The sequence below is a fragment of the Amblyraja radiata genome, chromosome 4 (assembly GCF_010909765.2).
Source record: "Amblyraja radiata isolate CabotCenter1 chromosome 4, sAmbRad1.1.pri, whole genome shotgun sequence".
In the NCBI taxonomy this organism is placed as follows: domain Eukaryota; kingdom Metazoa; phylum Chordata; class Chondrichthyes; order Rajiformes; family Rajidae; genus Amblyraja; species Amblyraja radiata.
This window is the reverse complement of record NC_045959.1, coordinates 97,889,956-97,913,875: the sequence shown is the minus strand read 5'-3', so window position 1 is coordinate 97,913,875 and position 23,920 is coordinate 97,889,956. Positions and strand designations below refer to the sequence as shown.

At 44.6% G+C, this 23,920-nt stretch overlaps 1 protein-coding gene across 24 annotated transcripts in view; it reads left to right on the top strand.

Annotated features, from left to right (window-relative positions):
* clasp2 (cytoplasmic linker associated protein 2) overlaps window positions 1-23,920 on the top strand; it is a 348,555-nt gene that overhangs the window by 6,990 nt on the left and 317,645 nt on the right. For all 24 annotated transcript variants that reach the window (XM_033020019.1, XM_033020014.1, XM_033020023.1 and 21 more), the window contains exons 2-3: window positions 15,593-15,671; window positions 20,701-20,804. In XM_033020019.1, the coding sequence (XP_032875910.1) occupies window positions 15,593-15,671; window positions 20,701-20,804 (183 nt within the window). The remainder of the gene's footprint in view (window positions 1-15,592; window positions 15,672-20,700; window positions 20,805-23,920) is intronic.

Here is a 23,920-nt window from a genome sequence, read left to right as displayed (position 1 = left end):
TCGGTTCAGGACCCTTCTTCAGACCACATCATCCATTCCTATCCAGAAATGCTGCCTGTCCCGCTGAGTTACTCCAGCGTTTTGTGTCCATCTTCGGGCCTCAGTAATTGGCTAGTCTCTGTTAAAAGACCTGCTCTTCTGCAACTGTTTTCAGCTTGTCCAACTCAAAGTAATCTCAGCTCGTACAACCATATACACAGACCAAGTTACCTTTATTTATTGTAAAGTGCCATGGCAACCCACCATATGAACTGCGATCTTATAGCTTAGTTACATGTGCTGCAATATTGTAAGGATAGTTTGTTTTTGGATTAAGTAATGAAAAGCAAAATGAATTAGGAAAGTGGGTCTAATGCAGGTTTCAGATGAAACCAGTGAGGACATAGGTGTAAGAATGAGGAATGAACAGTGTGTCTCTCCTTATCTGTATATCCGTCAGGTGCTGCTAATTTCACTGAGCAGCAGCAGCTTGGGTCCCTTCCTGCAATCCTAGATTTGACAGAGTTACGTGTCATGCAGGAGTGAATTTAGGGAGTTTAAGGGTTTGGGGATAGACACAAAAAGCTGCAATAACTCAGCAGGTCAAACAGCATCTCTGGAGAAATGGAATAGGTAACGTTTCGGGTCGAGACCCTTCTTCAGACTGAAGAAAGCTTCAGGTCTGGGACCTGGCCTAGCAGACAGCAGTGGTGTTGCAAGGAACCAGATAACGATACTACAATGGCCTAGCTCGGTGACAGAGACCTGGGTTCAATTCTGACTTCTGGAGATTTCTCTGTGGAGTTTGTATGTTTGCCCTGTGTTTATCCTTTGGGTGTTCTGGTTTCCTTCCATATTTAAATGGTGTGATTGCTAGGTTTAGACATTGTAAATTTGATCCCAATATTCAGGTGATTGATAGAATCTGGGGAAATCGATGGTAGTGCAAGATCTATCTATCTATCTATCTATCTATCTATCTATCTATCTATCTATCTATCCTTGTTTGTTTGTGTATATATCTATATCTATCTATCTATCCTTGTGTGTTTGTTTGTTTGTGTATATATCTATATCTATCTATCTATCTATCCTTGTTTGTTTGTTTGTGTATATATCTATATCTATCTATCTATCTATCTATCATATAAAAGTTTGTGCCTGTCGCCTGCGGTCCGTCCGGCTGCCTTTCTGCCTTTTGATTAGTTTCCATCGTGTGATGTCACAATGCCCAATGCTCGCAGATGTCCAATCACAATGCCCGATGCTCGCAGATGTCCAATCGGAATGGATCCATTTACATGTACGGCTGCCGGCTGCATTTCTTCCTTTGATTCACTGCAACTCCGAAACCAGACGCAGAATCGCCGACATCTTTTCCATTTCGGTAGAGATCTCACTTTTCTTTCTAAGTATCCGCTCCTCATTACATTTCGTCGTGTTTAAGTACACGTTTTTAATCAAATCCTTCCCCCCCCCCCCCCCCCCCCATATTTCAAAAATAAACTGGCTTCTCACCCATAGAAGCAGCCCCAGCCCCTGGTGAACGTTCCATCGTGTGATGTCACAATGCCCGATGCTCACAGATGTCCAATCTGAATGGATTTATTTACATATGCCTTTGCAGGAGCCCCAGCCCCTGGTGAACGTTCCATTGTGTGATGTCACAATGCCCAATGTTCACACATGTCCAATCGGAACTTAAGAGGGAGTTAGATGTGGCCCTTGTGGCTAAAGGGATCAGGGGGTATGGAGAGAAGGTAGGTACAGGATACTGAGTTGAATGATCAGCCATGATCATATTGAATGGTGGTGCAGGCTCAAAGGGCCGAATGGCCTACTCCTGCACTTAATTTCTATGTTTCCCTCTCCTCACCCCTCTCCCTCTCCCACCCATCCCTCTCTCCCCCACCCCCTTTCCCTCTCTACCCCACCCCCTTCCCTCTCTCCCCCCGCCCCCTTCCCCTACCCCTATGTCCCTCTTCCACCACTCCCCCTACCCCTCCCTTCCCACTCTTCCACTTCTCTCCCCGTACCCCACCCCTCTCCCTCCCCCACCCCTCTCTGTTCCCCTCCCTTTCCCTCTCTCCCCCACCCCTTCCTCTTACCCCTCTGTTCCTCTTCCACCACTCCCCCGTCCCTCTTCCACCACTCCCGCTACCCCTCCCTCTCTCCCTCCCCACTCTTCCACTTCTCTCCCCCTTCTCTCCTCCCCCCTCCCTCTCCTCACCCCTCTCCCTCTCCCATCCCTCTCTCCCCCACCCCCTTCCCTCTCTCCCACCGCCCCCCGCCCCCTTCCCCCTATCCCTCTGTCCGTCTTCCATCACTCCCCCTACCCCTCTCCTCCTCCCTCCCCACTCTTCCACTTCCCTCCCCCCACCCCCTCCACTCTCCCTCCCCACTCTTTCCCCTCTCTCCCCCCACCCCTCTTCCCCTCCCTCCCTCTTCCCCTCCCTCCCCATCCCCCCCTCCCCCACATCTCTCTCCCCATCCCCCTCTCTCACCCCCTACCCCGCTCTCCTTTCTCTCCCAAATCTGTCCCGTTTCCTCCTCCTCCTCTCACCTCCCTCCCCTCTTCTCACCCCCCTCCCCCCACCTGTGTATTTGGGGGGTGGTTAATGTGAGTGTGATGCCCCCACCCCCCTTCCCTCTCTCCCCCACCCCCCTTCCCTCTCTACCCCACCCCCTTCCCTCTCTCACCCCGCCCCCTTCCCCCTACCCCTCTGTCCCTCATCCATCACTCCCCCTACCCCTCTCCTCCGCCCTCCCCACTCTTCCTCTTCTCTCCCCCCTCCTCTCTCCCCACTGCTTCCCCTCTCTCCCCCCACCCCTCTCCCCCTCCCTCCATCCTCCCCTCCCTCCCCAACCCCCCCTCCCCCACGTCTCTCTCCCCATCCCCCTCTCTCACCCCCTACCCCGCTCTCCTTTCCCTCCCAAATCTGTCCCGTTTCCTCCTCCTCCTCTCCCCTCCCTCCCCTCTTCTCACCCCCCCTCCCCCCACCTGTGTGTTTGGGGGGTGGTTAATGTGAGGGTGATGCCTCAGCCCCCCCCCCCCCCCCCCCCCCGCAAACGCCGTTGGGGAAACAGACCCAACGGGTCTGCACTTGGTCTAGTATATATATATATATATGTTTGTTTGTTCCTGAAACTCCACCAAAACGGTGGAGTTGCAATTGTTGGCCCACCTTACCATTGCCCTGCGGAGAGCAGTAGCAAGTTTCGCTCAGATTGATGTCATATTTTACAAGTTATTGACATCAATTTTTGGCTCCCACTTGCCAGTCGTGCCTGCGCATTTGGGGGAGGGTTGCCGTGTGCGTTACAAAGGGGATCTCTGGCTTCACAACAGGAACTCGTCAGCCACGCCTGCGCAGTTGGGGCCTTTGCCGATTTTTAGATCTCCATTTTTTTTTCCGTGTGCACTTGCCTGGCCTCACAACGGGGACCCAACGGCTCCACGGGTAACATAGAAACATAGAAAATAGGTGCAGGAGTAGGCCATCGGCCCTTCGAGCCTACACCGCCATACGATATGATCATGGCTGATCATCAAACTCAGTATCCCATCCCTGCCTTCTCTCCATACCCCCTGATCCCTTTAGCCACAAGGGCCACATCTAACTCCCTCTTAAATATAGCCAATGAACTGGCATCAACTACCTTCTGTGGCAGAGAATTCCATAGATTCACCACTCTCCGTGTAAAAAATGATTTTCTCATCTCGGTCCTAAAAGACTTCCCTCTTATCCTTAAACTGTGACCCCTAGTTCTGGACTTCCCCAACATCGGGAATAATCTTCCTGCATCTAGCCTGTCCAACCCCTTAAGAATTTTGTAAGTTTCTATAAGATCCCCCCTCAATCTTCTAAATTCTAGCGTGTACAAGCCGAGTCTATCCAGTCTTTCTTCATATGAAAGTCCTGCCATCCCAGGAATCAGTCTGGTGAACCTTCTCTGTACTCCCTCTATGGCAAGAATGTCTTGTAAGTTTTGTTCTATTTTACAAACGCCTCCACGGGCCCTCTATTCACGTTATTTACTTTAACTTAATTTCTGCCGGCAACGACACAACTGCATGTGCAGTTTGGTGGAATATTGTGTTGGGGGAGCGGAAATGTGGGTTACAGAAGTCTTTTAAAAAAAAATTAAACCTGTCAACCTCCCCCCTCCTCCTGTCCCTTTGTGTGTGCTGTAACATTATGCACTGCATTAAATTAAAATTCAAACGTTTTGTCTCAATTTTATAATTTAAAAAAAAAGCTTTCAAATTGTCTGGCTGTAGATTTGAGTTGTTAGTTTGTAAAGTTGCAATTTAAGAGTTTATGCTGGTCTATTTTTTTAATTTAAGATAAAAGTAATTAGCAGCTGTTAAAACTCAAATGTACATGCCACTGAAACTTGTCCTTGGATCTAATGCAGTTGGTAATAAAAATTAAAAAAATTTGCTGAACAGGATTTTTCAGTTTTGCTTGTATCTGACCGAGACACACATTTGCAACTTGTCCTTTGACCCACCATGTCCATGATGACTATTTGCCAGGTCTAATATTCCTGGATATGGGTAGTCTGGAAATTCGGTATGAGAGAGGAGGACCGTTGGCAGTTTTGAAGAAGAAATAAGTTGTCATGGAAGAAAATAAAATTCCTTGAAGGACATTTAACAAATGATCTATTTATATGGAGTTCAGAGACAGTACGGTACTTATCGGACAGAAGACTTGTCTATAACTAATTTGGGAAGAAGTGTATGAAAATAGTTCAGCTGGAATCAATGTCTATGGTGCACGTTTGCAGCAAAGCTGCAAAATGTTTCTTCCCAGCCCTATGTGGAGCTTCTGATGCAATACCGCAGTAATGGCTGTGTAGTTGCTGAATCTATTATTTTACTTATGTAAGCATTTATGTGGACTGAGTGCTTTGAATTTTCCATAATTATTTATAGTCGCATAGCATTTGACCTCAACTCTCCCCTTAATTGATCTCTGGCTCCACACAGGAGACAGATTATCGACTGTCATCTATTAACCTACTGACTCCCACAGTTATCTGGACTACACTTCCTCCACCCTGCCTTTTGCACCCTCACCCCTGTCTCCTCTGTGTCCTGTAGTTCTGCTCTTACTCCCTTCCACCCACCCCCACCCCTAGATGGAAGAAGGACAGAACTTCCCTGGTCCTGTCCTTTCACTCCACAAGCCTCTGCATCCAAAACATCATACTCCGACATTTTCGTCACCTCCAATGTGATCCCACCACTAGTCGCACCTTCCCAACTCCACCCCTTTCCGCCTTCCACAGAGATTGCTCACTCCACAACTCCTTTGTTCACCCATTGCTTCCCACCCAAACCACCCCTTGCCCAGGTACTTTCCCCTGTAACTGCAGACCATGTAACACCTGTCTCCTCCCTTGCCTCCATCCAGGGACACCAGCAGCCCGTCAGGTGAGACCGAGGTTCATGTGCAGTTCCTCTAACCTCATCTACTGTATCCAGCATTCCCGATGTGGTCTACTGTACATTTGTGAGACCAAGCATAGGCTCGGCGATAGTTTTGCTGAACACTTGCGCTCTGTCCACCAAGGCCTAATGAATCCCCTGTTTGCTAACCATTTTAATCATTCCCACACTGGCCTTTCTGCCCTGGGCCTCCTCCATTGTCACATGCAAGAGCACCTCATATTTTGCTTGAGGAGCTTACAAGCCAATGGTATGAACATTGATGAATCCAATTTTAGGTAACATCAGCCCTGCGCCTCACCTGGACCCATCTATTTCTCTCCTGTACTCACCACCCACCCCACCACTTTCCTCCCTCTGGCTTTACAATCTGCAACTCTTCAAACCCGTCTCACACCTTCCGTCCTTTCTTATCTCTGGCCTTTATTCCATATGTTCATGTCATAAGACCAGAATTAGGCCATTCGACCCATCGAGTCTACTCTGCCATTCAATCATGGCTAATATATCTGTCCGTCTTAGTCTCGTTCTCCTGCCTTCTCCCCTTAACCCTCGACACCCGTACTAATCAAGAATTTGTCAATCTCTGCGTTAAACATACCCAATGTTGATCTCCACAGCAGTCTGTGGCAATGAATTCCACAGATTCACCACTCTCTAACTAAAGAAATTCCTTTTCATCTTTCGAAAGGTACGTCCTTTGATTCTGAGGCTGTGCCCTCCGTTCCTATGCTCTCTCACTAGTGGAAACATCTTCTCCACATTCACTCTATCCAGGTCTTTCACTATTCGGTAAGTTTCAATAAGCTCCCCCTCATCCTTCTAAACTCTAGCAAGTTCAGGCGCAGGGCCGTCAAACGCTCATCATACATTCCAACCAGCTGCCTATTAAACCCCCCCCTCCCCTCACCTATGTCGACCTATTACCTGTCACGTTTTGTCCTGCCTCTTCTCTTTTCCTGCTTTCTTCTCTCCTCACCCCCCACCCCCACCATCTTACAATCAATCAGAAGAATTTAGTCCACGACCCTAAATGTTGCCTATCCAGAGATGCTGTCTAACCCGCTGAGTTACTCCAGCACTTTGTGTCCTCTTGTGTAATAACAAGTATCTGCAATTCATTGTGTCTAGCATTTGACCTTGTGCTTCAAACTTAATGGCACAAGTGCATCATCTGCCAATATCCATCCTGCACTCAAATTCACTTGGACCATCTCCCTTCCCTTTCTTGATCTCACCGTCTCCGTCACAGGAGATAGACTATCGACTGGCATCTATTATAAACCCACTGATACGCACAGCTATCGAGACTATACTTCTTCCCACCCTGCCTCCTGCAAAGACTCCATCCCGTTCTCCTAATTCCTCCGTCTACGCCACATCTGCGGACAATATGGTTATATATCAGGTGTTCCATACTAGGACATCCCAGATGTCCTCATTCTTTAGAGGACGGGGGTTCCAGTGGTATAAATATTGATTTATTTAACTTCAAGTAACCCCTGCGTACCCTCTCACACTATCCCTCCCCCACCCAAGTCACACCAGCTTCTCGTTTTCACCCAACAAACAGCTAATAATGGCCTGTTTCCTTTATTATCGTTACTTTTTGCATATTGTATCTTTCATTCATTGTTCATTATCTCTCTACATCATTGTCTATATCCCACGTTTCCCTTTTCCCTAACTAGTCTGAAGATGGGTCTTGACCCAAAACGTCGCCTATTCCTTCTCTCCATAGATGCCTCACCTGCTGAGTTCCTCCAACATTTTTGTCTATCTGCAGTTCCTGCACTAATCATACTCGTGTATTGCAATTAGAAATTGTTCTAAATATCAGCCAAGCCCTGTAGTTGTGTTTAAAACTTCATATTTAGGCACAATGGTTATAGGACATCCGAGCAAAGCATTAAAATATTTGCAGACCTTAATTTAACTGAATATATCATAACTAACAAAACAAAAGAATATGGAATTACAACTAAAAGATTGAACATAACTAGCAGACTCTCTGTCTGATTGTAATTGATTTTATTAGCCAAGTTTCAACCACCCCGATCACGGGAGCTTCAATCGCCCCAATGTGGGAGCTTTGATCGCCGGCTGTGGGAGCTTCAATCGCCCCGACAGCAGATGGTTCGACTCCCCCGACCGCGGGAGAAAAAGGAGGAAAGAAGATAAGACTTTATTGCCTTCCATCACAGAGAGGAATGTGGAGGAGACGCTTTGATGGATGTTTATGTTTGTAAAACAAACAATTATGGAAATGATATGAGGAATTCGATTTGCCATTCAGTCATACCAAAAAAGCAACAAAACACGCAACCACATAAAAATTTAACATAAACATCCATCATAGCGGCTTCTCCACATTCCTCTCTGTGATGGAAGGCAATAAAGTCTTATCTTCTTTCCTCCTATTTCTCCCGCGGTCGGGGGAGTCGAACCATCTGCAGTTGGGGCGATTGAAGCTCCCACATTGGGGCGATTTAAGCTCCCGTGATCGGGGTGGTCGAAACTCCTGTGGCTTGGAGCTCCCGAAGCTGGTCCCTGACCAGGGACCGCAAGCTCCACGATGTTAAAGTCCGCAGGCTCCCGCGGTTGGAGATCCTGAGGTCGATCCCTGGCAAAGGAACTGCCAGCTCCGAGATGTTAGGCCGCAGTGTAGATGGAGATACGATAAGGAAAAAGTCCCATCTCCGTCGAGGAAAGAGATTAGAACAAAAAAGTTTCCCCCACCCCCCACATAATACAAAACTAAAGATACACTAAAACACCATTTAACTACAAACTTAAAAAAACAAAGAGAGAAAAGGACAAGACTGACTGTTGGCGAGGCAGCCATTGATGAAGGGTCTCGACCCAGAATGTCATCTTTTTTATTCTCCAGAGGTGCTGCCTGACCCACTGAGTTACTCCAACATTTCTTGTCTATCTTCATTAAATATTTTTAATGGTCTCTATGTTTTAGAGATGGCCTCCAATACCTATGATGAGTAAGTCTTAAAGCTAAGTTTCACTAATTATAAGAAGTGCTTTTGTGATAAGTGAAATAGTAACTAACAGCCTGAAAGGATCTAATGTTAGCTGGGGCTTCTACCACTTGTTCGCAACAATACATAATAATTATTAAAACACCCCATAAACTTAAAAAGGATAAAATTAAACACGATGAAGCCGTGAGCCAAGGAGGTTTCCAAAGATTCCAGCCATCCTGGAACCCCACTCCACTAGGTTGAGAGACAAGGCTGCTGTTTTGGAAACATGAAAGGGGATAGGCATTAAGGAAAGTTCCCTCTTCGAGTGAACGGGGACGTATGCGTACACCCAGCAGCTGGAAAGGTTATTTTAGACGTTGGAGAAACAGGCCTTTTGGCCCATTGAGTCCGTGCCGACCTGCAATCACCTTGTACACTAGTACTTTGCTACACTACCGACAATTTACAGTTTTTACTGACGCTAATTAACCTACAAACCTGTATGTTTTTGGAGTGTGGGGGGGGAGACTGGAGCACCTGGAGAAAACCCAAGCGGTTACAGGTAGAACGTATAAACTTCCCACAGACAGCACCCCCTAGTCAGTATTGAACCCGGGTCTCTGCAGCTGTAAAGCAGCAACTCTAATGCTGCGCTGCCCCATTTTCTTCGGCATACAGGTTGGATTTGTGCAGGAAGATGTTAACGGGCAACTCTCTGGGTATAACATGATAGCTGGGGGACTGGCTTGTGGGTAATTTAAAAAAGATTAGAATACAGGGCGGCATGGTGGCGCAGCGGTAGAGTTGCTGCCTTCCAGTGCTTGCACTGCCAGAGACGCGGGTTCGATCCTGACTACGGGTGCTGTCTGCATGGAGTTTGCACGTTCTCCCAGTGACCGCGTGGGTTTTCTCTGAGATCTTCGGTTTCCTCCCACACTCCAAAGACGTACAGGTTTGTAGGTTAATTGGCTTGGTGTATATGTAAATTGTCCCTAATGTGTATAGGGTAGTGTTAGTGTGCGGGGATCGCTGTTCGGTGCGGACTGGGTGGGCCGAGGGGTTTGTTTCCGCTAAACTAAACTAAACACAATCCAATAAAGAAAGCGGTCATCGTTCCAAAATAAATTCAGTTCTCCTTTATTATCGACACTTGGTCTTGAGTGGCCCTTTTAACGTGGCAGCTGTGTGTGCAGGCTTCCTTCCCCTGAACATTAACTGTGGCTTGTGTGGTCAGTAGTACCTGGAAAGGTCCTTCTCAATTAGAGCCTAATGGTTCCTTTTGAATCTTCTTACCACGGATTGGTGGACCTGGGACTATGTTGTGGCCTACCTCCAGTCGGTCATAAGGTCATAAGTGGTAGGTGTGAATTAGGCAATTCGGCCCATCAAGTCTACTCCGCCATTCAATCATGGCTGATCTTTCTCCTTCCGAACCCCATTCTCTTGCCTTCTCCCCATAACCTCTGACATCCATACTAATCAAAAATCTATCTATCTCTGCCTTAAAAAATATCCACTGACTTAGCCTCCACAGCCTTCTGTGGTCACCCCACGCAGCCATTACCAGTTGGAGGCAGAGCTGGTAGCTTTTGTCAGGCTTGCACAATATGCTAAAAACGCATCACATAAGATTGCAATCAGTTTATCGCAAGTTCAGGTTCCTGGCAGTAGCATAGGCCTGTCAGTGGTAACTACAAATGGGCTCAGTCCTGTCGTTTGTTTGGGAGTGGCCCAAATACTAGATAAGATAATGGGGAGGGCCTATGGCCACGCATTCCCTATTGGTGATATTTAATTGGGAGATCCTTAATACTGAGATTCATGCGTTCAATAAGACCAGAGGATTGTAGATGATGGGGACAGTGTAAATTCCAGATAGTGTTCAGGAGTCTGAAGATTTCCTTACAAACAGCATTTATAAAGTGTCTACCCTGATCTGAGTCAATGTTTAGAAGGGATATCCCTTCTTGGGATATACAGTGCCCTCCATAATGTTTGGGACAAAGACCCATCTTTTATTTATTTGCTTCTGTACTCCACAATTTGAGATGTAATAGAAAATAATCACATGTGGTTAAAGTGCACATTGTCAGATTTTATTAAAGGCCATTTTTATACATTTTGGTTTCACCTTGTAGAAATTACAGCTGTGTTTATACAAAGTCCCCCCATTTCAGGGCACCATAATGTTTGGGACACATGGCTTCACAGGTGATTGTAATTGCTCAGGTGTGTTTAATTGCCCCCCTAAATGCAGGTATAAGAGAGCTCTCAGCACTTAGCCTTTCTATCATCTTTGGAAACGTTTATTGCTGTTTATCAACATGAGGACCAAAGTTGTGCCAATGAAAGTGAAAGAAGCCATTATGAGACTGAGAAACAAGAATAAAACTATTAGAGACATCAGCCAAACCTTAGGCTTACCCAAATCAACTGTTTGGAACATCATTAAGAAGAAAGAGAGCACTGGTGAGCTTATTAATTGCAAAGAGACTGGCAGGCCAAGGAAGACCTCCATAGCTGATGACAGAAGGATTCTCCAAACACCTGATCAGAAACACTCTTCAGGAGGCAGGTGTGGATTTGTCAATGACCCCTGTCCGCAGAAGATTTCTGCATTTATCTTCAACAAAGCACTTCTCTTCAACATGGCTGCTCTGCTATATCGTTCTTTCTTATGGGCTGCTTTGTCTCTAAATGAGCCATTCAAATCACTTCTTTTCCTTTAAATCTGGTCAAGTTACAGAGAAGGTGAGCGGGGGATATATAGGATAAAGGGAATTTCTATGATAGGTTGAGTAATATTGTTGTGGGAATAAATTGTTTAATTTGTAAAGAAGCTTGAAGGGTTGGATATCGCAGGTTAATGTGCCAATAAAGAGAAAAAATGCTTCCATATTTAATGCATTATCCTTCACGATTTTTATCAGCTGCATTAAGATGCCACCTCCAGAAACAAAATCTACTCTTCTTTCTGCATTTCAAAGGGATCGTTCCCTTTCCCATCTACTTTTCTACCCCTACCAAGCAGTCCCTGTCCTACGGAACTTTCTTTTGCAATTGCAGGAGACGAAACATTTGTTCTCTCATCTCTTCCTTTTTCACATCAAAGGACATAAATAGTCTTTCTAGGTGCAGAAGCAATTAACTTGCACTTCCAATCTATGTACTGCATTCTACAGGCACAATGTGATCCTCTGTACTGAGAAGAAACTAAATACAGACTAGTTGCAGAACATTTTTGTTCAGTTAGCAGAGATGGCCCTGAGCTTCCCATTGGCTCTCTGACTTCTCTCTCTGTGACTGCCTGTATTTCTATAATGTTGCCCATTGCAAGCTTGAAGAGTAGCACCTAATCTTCCAACTGAGCACATCGCAGCCTTGTGATATAAATGTTGAATTTTCTACTCTCTAACTCATTTTCTTGGTCTATACCGGAATCAGTCATTTCTGGCTGCCCATGATATTAGTTGTTTTTCTCCCTCTCCATGAGTATACCCAGACATCATGTTTGAAACAAACTTCTTTCTTGCCCCCTACTGCCCACTTAACAATTTATCCTACAGCCAATCTGGCATCAACCTTTGATGAATACCTGGATTGCGCACAGGTTTCATTCCTGAGAACTTTCCCTAAACTTATTTTCCTGGAAGTCAAAAATGACCAATTTCCCCAAACCCAAGATAAAAATGCACTGCCTGAAGTCGTTGAGCCTCCCCTTCATGAGGTACTCCTTGTTTTCTCTCAGTTCGGCATTGTGTTGTCATCTGTTTTCTCAGCTATCCATATCTTATTATGCTGCAGGTCCTTAAATTAAGGAAATGAAAGTGGGGCTGGATAACCTCAGGATTATCCAAGGGTGTCATAGATAGGAGTTACTGAGAGATGGTCATGCCTAAGGTACAGGCAAAAAACATATGTCGATCTTTTGCAGCCTTTAAAACCTGGCACATTCTTTTCCTCTTTGGATAGGTATGTTTTGTCTGGCAATTTTCTTCCGGAAAAGTCCTGTCACATCGATACAAAAGTTTTGCTTTGCCATTCGATCGTCATCTTTTATTACACTTTTTCAATGCATCTGGAAGCAATTTCAAGTCAAGGTAATGGATATTTTTAAGTCAAGGATAGATTCTTGATTGGTACAGGTGTCAGGGGTTATGGGGAGAATACAGGAGAATGGGGTTGAGGGAAAGATGAATCAGACATAATTGAATGGCAGAGTAGATTTGATGGGCCGAATGGCCTAATTCTGCTCCTATCGTTTATAAACATGAATTCTGCTGCTTTTCAATCAGCACTGGGATCCTCACCACACACTTTTGTTCTTATTTTCATAAGGTGAGCCTTAAATCTATTAAATGAATTATGACTGGCACAAAATCAATGAATTAAACAAATTATGACTGGCCATGAGGCTTGAGTGGTACACATTTGAGTTTGAGTTTGATATTCCATCCACAAAGTAGGTAACTTTTCTATATCACAGATAGCACCTAATAGCTGCTTTATTTTTACAGTTGGTTTTAAAAGTACTGAACCTTTCACTTTCTCTGCCCTTTCTGTTCCTTAGAATTGTAATCATTGTTGAGGTAGCGAGACCATGCTTATGCTAGATGAAAGAAAGTCTTTGGCTGCTTTCATACTTAATTGCTTTAATTTTCTACTTTAAACCAATCATGTTATGCTAAAGAGGAAGTTCAGCACTATTCATCTGTGCTGCACAAGTTGCATTTCATTCCTATCTTGAATAATTCTTTAAAAATAAATGGGAAAAATTGAGTGCAGTCAAATATATATGTTAGTCAGATCCTCTGTAACCCAGTATGCCCCTGTATTCCTTGATTTCTATTCATCTCTATTTTCATTCTCTTAGCAACTTGTCAGAACTGGGAAATTGTGAATGCAAGTATTTCCGACCTGCACCTTTTACTCTTTTCGTGGATGCTGCCTTAAACTCTATTTCCAGCGTTTTCTGTTTTTTGTTTCATAATTCCAGCATCTGCAAGTTTCTTTTAAATTTTACGTTAAGGGCCTGTTCCATTTTCACGACCTAATTCACAACCTTTTTTACTCGTGGACATTTTTCATCAGGCTAGAAAAATGCCCCATCCTACTTGATGCCACGAGTACCTACGACTAGCATTACGACCTACCTACAACCTCCTACGACCTCGTGACGACCATGCTGCGAATATGGGTTAAGGGCAAACTCGGCAGAGGTTGTGAATTAAGTCGTGAAAGTGGGATAGGCCTTTTAGATACACAGTTTAGAATCTAAAGAAGAGGGGATGTGGGAACAAAAGGATAATGGAGGGTGAAAATACAACGTAACAAATGTTTGGAAGATGAAAAAGAAGTGAAGCAGATTGGTCAACTGAAATTACCAGAAGAAAGTATTGTAAGTGCTCGAAATCGAGAGTAATAAGTGCTGTGAAGGTCGTTTGCACTTTTGTTAAATCTGGATGGCTCTAATATGCCTATGGGATTCTTCATTTCTGCCGTTGCCAAGGTCTTGCAAACTGCACTGCACCAGTTATTAAGTTAGTTCACATTTATTGTCACATGCACCAATTAAGGTGCAGTGATATTTGAGTTACCATCCAGTCATACAAATAAAAATAAATGCAAAACACAATAATTTCTTCCTCCTTTGTTCACCCGTGGTGGTCGGAACCTTGAACCCTTAGCACTGCCTCTGCCGACGGCCCGATGTTATAGTCCTCGCATCGGGATGATGGCGACTCCAGCATCAGGACGGAATGGAAACATTCCGCGGCATGGAGCTCCCGAGTCGGCCTTTTCTTACCGGAGACCGCGGCTTCATGTCCGCAAGTTAAAGTCCACAAGCCCCGCGGTCGGAGCACTTCTGGCGATCCTCGGCAAATTATTAGAATCGCTGATTTACATTACCAGAGACATGGGTTCAATTGTAACCATGGGGCTGCCTCTTTGTTTATCATTTGTACAATCCCCCAGTGATTATGTGGGTTTGCTCTTGCAATCCAATGATGTGTAGGTTAGTAACATAGAAACATAGAAAATAGATGCAGGAGTAGGCCATTCGGTTAGTAGGTTAATTAGTCACTAGAACTTGCTCCTGATGTGCATATGAGTGGTAGAATCTAGTTGATGAGAATGTGGGGAGAATTAATTGATAGGATTAATGTAGAATTATTGCAAATGGGTTATTGATGGTTGTTGTGGACTCAGTAGACTGAAGGGTCTGTTTCTTTGCGGTATCACTCTATATCTTTCATCCCTGGGAAAAGGTTCTGACTGTCTACCTTATCTAAGCCTCTCATTACTTTATATACTTCTATCACGGTTCCCCTTAACCTCTGACGTTCCTGAGGAAACAATCCAAATCTATCCAACCTCTCCCTGTAGGTGAAACACTCTAAGCTAATCTGGTAAACCTCCTCCACACCCTCTCCAAATCTTCCACATCTTTCCTGTAATAGGGTGAGCAGAACAGCACACAATACTTCAAATGCAGCATAACCAAAGTCCTATGGAGCTGCATTATAACTTTCTGACTCTTATATTCAATGTTCCTAGCAATGAAGACAATCATGCCATCTACCTTCTTTAACACCCTATCTACTTGTACTGCCACCTTTACTGAGCTATGAACTTGGACCTCTGCACATCAATGCTGTTGAGGTCTTGCCAATTACTGCATACTCTCTCCTTGCATTCATAGAAACATAGAAAATAGGTGCAGGAGTAGGCCATTCTGCCCTTCGAGCCTGCACCGCCATTCAATATGATCATGGCTGATCATCCAACTCAGTATCCTGTACCTGCCTTCTCTCCATACCCCCTGATACCTTTAGCCATAAGGGCCATTCGAACCCCATCCTTACATGCCAGGGTTTTGTAGTATAGGCTTTCGAGATGGCTTGAATCTTTCAGAAGTACTTGTTCTTTGGTGCAACAAAAAGGGTGAGTGAAATGGAGCACAGAAACTATTCTTCATGAACTTAAGGGCTCGAGGTTACTTCACAACACTCTCTTAAATTGAGTGAAGCTACCTTTGTAAAACGTCGTGCTTGCAAGTGTTCACTTAGTCCAAAGCAATGAAAAATGCAACACAATAATCATGAATGCTTAACTTAAGAGAATAACAAAAACTGTAAGAATATTTGGAGTCTAATTTTGTTTGTTTATATTGCAGGTTACACTACTTGGATTAGATATTACAGGAGCACTTGTGGATCGTATTAAAGATCGTTTTAAACCCCATTTTGGAACATGTGAGTGAATGTCCTCTCTTTTGAACGTTAATATTCCTCGTCAAGAAAAATAATTTGCCCACAGATAAAATCAATAATGGGAATTGACTTTGTCCTCAGTTGGTGAGACCACATTTAGAATATTGTATTCAATAATGTTCAATATTGTGCCCATGTTATAGGAAAGATGTTGTCAAGCTTGTAAGGGTTCAGGAAAGATTTACGAGGATGTTGCCAGAATTAGAGGGTGTGAACTATAGGGAGAGGTTGAGTGGGCTGGGTCTCTATTCCATGGAGTGCAGGAGGATGAGGGGGGGATTTTATAGAGGTGAGCAAAATCCTGAAAGGAATAGATCAGGTAGATGCCGAGAGGAGGTGAATCGAGGACCAGAGGACATTGGTTCAAGGTGAAGGGGAAAAGATTTAATAGGAATCCGAGGGGAAGCTTTTTCACACAAAGGGTGGTGGGTGTATGGAACAAGCTGCCAGATGAGGTAGTTGAGGCTGGGGCAATCCCATTGCTTAAGAGACAGTTAGACAGGTACATGGATAGGACAGGTTTGGAGTGATATGGACCAAGCGCAGGCAAGTGGGACTAGTGTAGCTGGGACATTGTTGGGTAGAAGGGCCTGTTTCCACACCATATCACTCTATGACTCAGTACATTTATGGCCTTTCTAAATAGCTCTATTTATGGGAGATGAACTGTACCGACAAGGCAGTATTTATTGGCAATTTTAATCTGCTCTGGAATGTAGCTAATTGATGTCAAGTTACTGCACTAATGTGTGGTATGCTTTATTTGTCTTCAAATGTTTTTGAGTTAAGAATGACAGGTTTTCTATTATGGTTCTTATCTAAGTTGGGATGTTCCAGAAAAGGAGCTTGGAGATTGCAAAGGGTTGCTTTGCTTGATTTTCTTGATGAATGAGATAACACTGGTATAATTGTAAGATTTTGGATCTACAACTACTGGCAATGCCAATTATTGTATTTATTCCAACGTTGGGTGGATATTTGATTCAGCCTCTTGTGTGGATTCTTAGCAAATGCCTTTTGCAATGCAGTAATTTTTAATTTGCATGTCAACAGTTGCCATAAAAATACAACAGTGCAATTAGTAATATAATCAAACATTGCAAATCCCAGGTGGGTTCATTAATCAGTTCACATTTATCCAAATGCTAGCCATAAACACATTATAATAAGATCAGCAAAATAGCTGTTTGATTTATTATTTGCAATATGAACAGAAGTAGACCTTTAGGCTGTTATTGCCTTCCCTTCCATTTAACAAGATCATGCTATATGAAATAGAAGATAAGCTATCTTCGTGCAATGTCTCTGTTCTATGTGTGTTATGATTGTGTTTATAGTTTGTTTGGTTGTTTGTCTTTTGCACAAAAGTCCGCGAGCATTGCCACTTTCATTTCACTGCACATCTCGTATGTGTATGTGACAAATAAACTTGACTTGACTTGACTTGTTCCTTTCTTAATACAAGCGCATCTATCAGTCTGTTTCTCAATTAGCCAACAACAGAGCCGTCACAGCCCTCGGGTATTGGATTCCAAAGATTTTCAACCTTTGATTGATTGATTGTCGTTCCTTGCAATCCTAAATTGCCATTTCCTGATTCTGAGACCATCACCCCCACCCCCAGCAGTTCTATATTCCGTATCCAAGGGAAATATTTTTTATTTTAACCTGTTGACTCTTTTAAAGATCTTGCATGTTTCAATGGGATTGCATATCATTCTTCTTTCCTGTAGATAGTAACCTTGCTTACTCGATCTCTCTTCACTTCCTCATTTTTCCATATCTGGAACTGCAGGTGAATTTTCACTACAAATCTCTCTAATTGTTATTTTATGTAATAAGATCAAAATTATGCACAGCACTTGGTGTGGTGTCGGAAGAACCAAATACAGAATATGAAGTTGCTTGTGAACCTCTGTCTTACCTGTCAGTGTTGCTGGGATCCCATGGGTGAACATGAAGGAGGAAGTGTAGGGACAGGTGTTGGTCCTATTGCGATTGCAGTGGTTAGTACCAGGGGAAGGAGTGGCTTGAGTGGAAGAGACGAGTGAACCGAGGAATTGTGGAAACGAGTGGGGCCAAGGTGATTTGGTAGGATCATGTTGAACTTACATGCACCTCCTCTATCCTCATCTACGACATTTGGTACACCTGATGTGGCCTCCTTTATATCTGCGAGCATCCCATTCCCATACCAACCTTACTTTCCTGGGCGCCCTCCATTGCCAGAGGGAGACCACACGCAAACTGTAGGAACAGCACTTCGGTAGTTTACACCCAATGTTATGACCATTGAATTTTCCAATTTTATGTAACAACCCAACCACCTAAACCCCTTTTTGCCTCCCTCCCTTCCCTGTGCACCACCCTGTTACACTCCCATTTCTCACGTGATAGGGCAGCGAGGGCACCTAAACCTGCACCCCAAATCTCTGCTGTGGGAATCGTTTCCTATAATCTACCATGTCCATGCCCTCATAATTTTATATTCCTCTGTCAGGACCAGAGAATGCAAATCAGGCCTATCCAGCCTCTTGCAAAATAGAACATTCAATTCCAGGCAATATCCTAGTGTAGGTCCTCTGTACTTTCTCAAGGGCAATCATATTTTTCTGGTAATGTGTTGACCTAAACTGTGTAAAGTACTCTAGTTATGGCCAAATTAAAACATTTAAAAAGTTGTCCGATAACCTCACTGCTTTTATGCTTCTATATCACGGCTCATGAAAGCAAATATAAAGTCTATAAAATTATGAGAGGCATAGATAGGGTCGACAGTCAGAAGTTTTCACCTGGGATGAAAAAAATAGTACCAGAGGGCATGGGCTGTAAGGTGAGAAAGGCAAAGTTTAAAGGAGATGTACGGGCAGGTTTTATATGCAGAGAATATTGAGATGAAGCAGACACAGTTTTATATTCCAATTATTCTAGATGTCCTTTTCATCATGATATCAACCTTTGTTGGCAGCATTGGGGATCCTTGGACCAATTCCCCAAGGTGCCTCTATTGCTGAATACTCCCTAGAACCCTACCATTCATTGTGTGTGTCCTACCCTTGTTGGTCCTTCCAAGCCGCATCACCTTGGACCTATTTAACCAATTGCATTCAATTATCAACTATGACCATTCTCAAATAGCTACTTAACCATAAGCCAATTAACTAAAATATTGATCTCAAGATTCAGGGGAGTATGTTTTAGAAAAACACAGAAAATACTGGGTGAATTTGTCAAATGAGATAGCCTCTGGTGAGAGGGAAACAGTTTACAGTATGTCTTAGAAAGATGGCATTTCATCAGAACTGATATTTTAGGTTATCCATGTTGTGCTTTCCAGTTTGCACTATATTATAGATTCATAGTTATAGAGTCACACAGCATGGAAACAGGTCCTTTGACTTCACTTGCCCATGCTGACCAAAATATGCTCCATCTACACTAGTCCCATCTGTGTGTGTTTAGCCATGATTTCCAGCATCCTCTGTTCCAGAGCCTTTCTGGATTATCCGGTTTTCTGGGCCAACAGAAGTCACGTGATAATGAAACGACAATGTGCCCCTGGTCCGTTAATGACACCCCTCCCGTGTCTAAAGCACCACGGAGTGCCAGAAATTTAAATAAAGCAACTTTAAAATGTAAACTGAATGTGAATGAAATGACCTATCGACAGATCTCCGGCTCCCACCCTCCCCCGGTCTTTTAGAGCTGCGGCCTTTGACCCCCACTCCCGACTCGCAAGATGCACCAGTGAGCCCTTTTTCACCCACCACATGGTTCGGTGACCCGTCCCGCTTGCTGCCTGCTTCTCCCGTCACTGTCCTGTCGGCCTCTTAACCATCATCTGCAGTTCTTTGTTTGAAATACATACGATGATAACCCTACTCGGTTCTAATGGACCATTGGTATTAACGGACATCGCTCCCTCTGCTATGATCTATTATATCGAGGGTTTACTGTAAACGGATCACAGCGGAGGGAGTGGTCTCCATGACTGCAGTCGATGGTTAATGGACAAAAGGATACAAAGTGCTGGAGTAATTTTGCAGGTCAGGCTCTGGAGAACGTGGATCGGGACCCTTCCTCAGACTGATTCATTTGGCTGAGTTACTCCAGTACTTTGTGTAATTTCACTTTAAAACTAGGCACCGATGCTGCTGGTCTGCACCAGCAAGCCCTTCTTCACCAGTTCACACTGCTGTTGTTGCGACTCGCGTTGAAGTCCCCGACAGGACGCGCTTCTTTTCAGGCCACTGCCAGCAACAGGACATGCTTGGTCACTGTGGGACTCCCTCTCCTCTACCACTGTCGCTTCCAAGGTGGACTATGTTGACGACTCCGGGAGAGAAGGAGGAGGCGGTGGCAGGGGTATGAGGAGGAAGAGGCCGATGGGAGAGACAGGCAGCAGCGGTCGAGCAGGGAGCGGTCAAAGCCACCACTGACAGCAAGAGAAAGCAGCAGGTACGAGGGGAGGGAGACTGAGCGTGTCTTGGCAGTGGTGGTGGCTGAAGAAAGTGCTGTTCCCAGGGGCTACAACATGAGCTGCAACAACATCTGTGTCACCGGAACATGAGGAAGGACGCACTGCTGCACCTTGCGAGTCGGGAGTGGGGTCGGAAGGCAGTGAATGCCTTTAGAGATACAATGTAGAAACAAAGCCATCTCAAAATATCTCTTTCAGAACTGCTTTGGAGTACTGTGGCCACCTCTTTTGCTGGAAAGTCAAATCCACTCTCATATGTGACTGTAGAGATGAAAACCAGAAGATAATCAGACTTGTAAACAGGTAGCCAACACACATATTCTCAAGTGGTATCCTAAACATCTGTTTGCCGGTCACAAAGCCACAACTTTAGGATTCTAAACTTGAAAATAATCACTTTGTGAGCAAATCGTAGTGCAAGCTAGCTATTATGCCATTTATTTTGGTTAATAAGTAAAGATATAAATATGGATATTGTAGTATTAATAATTTCAGCAAAGATTATTCACATTTTCATGCTTTATTTTCCAGTGCTGCCAGCACTTGTAGATCGTTTAGGTGACACCAAAGATCAAGTCAGAGAACAGACACAGAACCTACTTCTTCGTATAATGGAACAGGCTGCATCACCCCAGGTATGTTTTTTGAGTTGCCAGTTGGACTGGAGGCTGCCATCTGTAATTGTATCACCATTAAACATACACAAATAAAATTGTTTTGGGTGTATGTTTTTTATCATTTAACTATAAGACAATGGTAATGCAAATGTATTTTCTGTTTAATTCTGTTGAGTCATATAACAAAGAAACAGTCTTAGACCCAGCCTTGTCCATGCAGATGATCAAGTACTTATTTGCGTTAATTAATTCCATTTATCAGCATTTGGTCTGTAGCCTTCCTTGCCTTAGTGACTCAAGTGCTTGTTGAGATTTAGTTTAGTCTAGTTTAGAGTTGCAGCGCGGAAAAAGGTGCTTCAGCCCACCGAGTCCTCGCCGACCAGCGATCTCCGCACATTAGCACTACACTACACACTAAGGATAATTTTACATTTATACCAAAGCGATTAACATACAAACCTTTGCGCCTTTGGAATGTGGGAGGAAACCGAAGATCTCGGAGAAAACCCACACCGTCACGGGGAGAACGTACAAACTGCTTACGGACAGCACCCATAGCCAGGATTGATCCCGGGTCTCTGGTGCTGTAAGGCAGTAGCCGCTAGGCCACCGTGCCATCCTTAAGTTCGCTTGATAGTTTTAAAGTGAAAAATGGTAATAGTACAGATGCTCCCCAACTTATGTAAGGATTATGTTCCATAATCCCCAATGTAAGTCAGATTTTATGCAAGTCGGAATCACCTTAAAATTAGTTAGAAACAATGAACTGCAGATGATGGTTAATATACACTAAAGGACACAAAGTGCTGGAGTAACTCAGCAGGTCAGACAGCATCGCTGGAAAACATGGATAGGTGATGTTTCAGGTCAGGATCCTTCTTCAGACTAAAGTCGCCATGTCATCTTCGTGGAAGGTGTGAGCGACTGAGGGAGAAGGAGGAGGCAGCAACGATGGAGTGGACAAAGCAACAGGAGGAGAAGGGGGCAGCGGAGGGGTGATTAGACAAAGTGGAGGCTGACAGGAAGCAGTGGCAGCTGGCGAGAGGGGAGGGAGCCCCACATTGTCCTGTCAGTGGCAGTTGCCTGGAGGAAGCGCTGTTGGCCAGGGGCTACAACATGACCTGCAACAACAGCCGCATCAACCTGACAGTGCAGTAGGCAGCTGGTGAAGAAGTGCATCTTGTGGAAGATGTCGGCCAGGAGTTGTTCTCCACCGCCTCCCTCTTTCTCGCTTGCCTTCCCAGTGTTGCACAGACAGCGGCTGACACTGGAAGAGCACTGAGCCTGGGCGATGCCTGTGTATCTATGAAGCATACAGGAAGCCCTTGCCATTATCTCGTTGCATTCAATAAACATCACCACCTATTATGAACTGTTTATGTAAGTGCGAGCTACCTACTTCGACTAATACATAAGTCGGGGAGTGCCTGTACTTGTCTCCACCATCCACTCAAGCAGAGCATTACAGATTCTGATTACTCTGAGTGAAATAGCTCTTTCTCAGATCCCTACTCGACTTTAGAGATACAGTGTGGAAGCAGCCCACTGTATCCATGCTGACCACCGATCATCCCATACACTAGCACTACCCCACACACTAGGGACAATTTACAATTTTACCAAAGCCAATTAACCTACAAACCTGTATGTCTTTGGAATGTGGGGGGGAAACCGGAGCACCCAGAAAACACCCATGCGGTCACAGGGAGAACGTTCAAATTCTGCACAGAGAGCACCCATGGTCAGGATCGAACATGGATCCCTGGCGTTGTAAGACAGCAACCCTATGGCTGTGCCACTGTGCTACCCCAAAACATAACTCCCTAATCCTAAACCCAGGCCCTCTAGTTTAGTTACCACTGCTTAGTGCCTTTTATGGGGTGGGAGATTGCAACCTTCACGTGATCCGCCCTGTTTCGACGAATGCAATCAACCTGGTGTGCACAATCAAATAGAACAAGTTGTCCAACTTTAGGCTGTGCACGCCATATGCAAGAAGAAGAAGTGCCTTTTATGAAGACAAAAAGGTGCAAGTATGAGTATAACAGTTCATGTGATGTTTTTGACTGCTGTGCATCAATCTACTTTTTGGAGATGCTGGTATGGTAAGCACTGCTTTTACATCCTCATAATATTTTTCCATATCTGTTCCTCTATCTCTCACTGGCTATTGGGAGACCTATCTGAAGAAGGGTCCCAATCCGAAACGTCACCCATTCCTTCTCTCCAGAGATGCTGCCTGTCCCGCTGAGTTACTCCAGCTTTTTGTGTCTTATCTATTGTATAATCATGTTGAAATGATTGCAGCTTTTTTTTTTAGCTCTCCCAATATTATCTCAGTGGAGGAATCCTTCAATATACCCTGTCTGAGTGCCGCTGTGACATGCTCCCTGATTGGTAAAGCAACTCTTCCACCTCTTTTACTTCCCTCTCCATAACATTTAAAACATCAAAACCCTGGAACATTACACTGCCTTCCCTGCAAGGGTATTGGTTCTCCTCCAGTTCAGGTGCAACCCATCCCTCTTGTACTGGTCACTTTTGCCCCATAAGAGATCCCAATTGTCCAAAATTCTGAATCCCTTCCCCTGCACCAATTCCTCAGGCACTCATTCGTCCATTCTGTCTTCCTGTTCGTACCATCATGAACACATGGCACCGGGAGTAATCTGCATATTACTACCATCGAGTTCCTGCTTTTAACCTTTACCCGACTTCCGACATTAAATCTGCAGCAGTTGGGTTGTAAACTATCCAAGCGGAAAATGAAGTGCTGTTCTCCCGCCCCCCCCCACTTTGCGAGCGGGAGATCCAACAGACATTGATGAACCGAGCATGTGCCTGGTGAAAGGCTTGACTGGTCTGTGCTTGGTTTCGTTGGTGTGAAGGAGGCCATATCAGGATCACTGAATGCAGTAGATTAGGTTGGAGGTGGTGCCTGTGAACCCCTGTCTCACTTGGAAGGGCTGCAGGGTCTCTGTATGGAGGTGAGAGAGAAGGAGTAGGGAAAGGTGTTACATCTCCAATTGCAAGGAAAAATACTTGTGGAGAGGAGTTTGGTTGGGAATGGATGTGTGAAGAAGACCAAGGAGGTCTGAATAAGAGTCGCACCCCGAAACTTTGCCTATTTAATT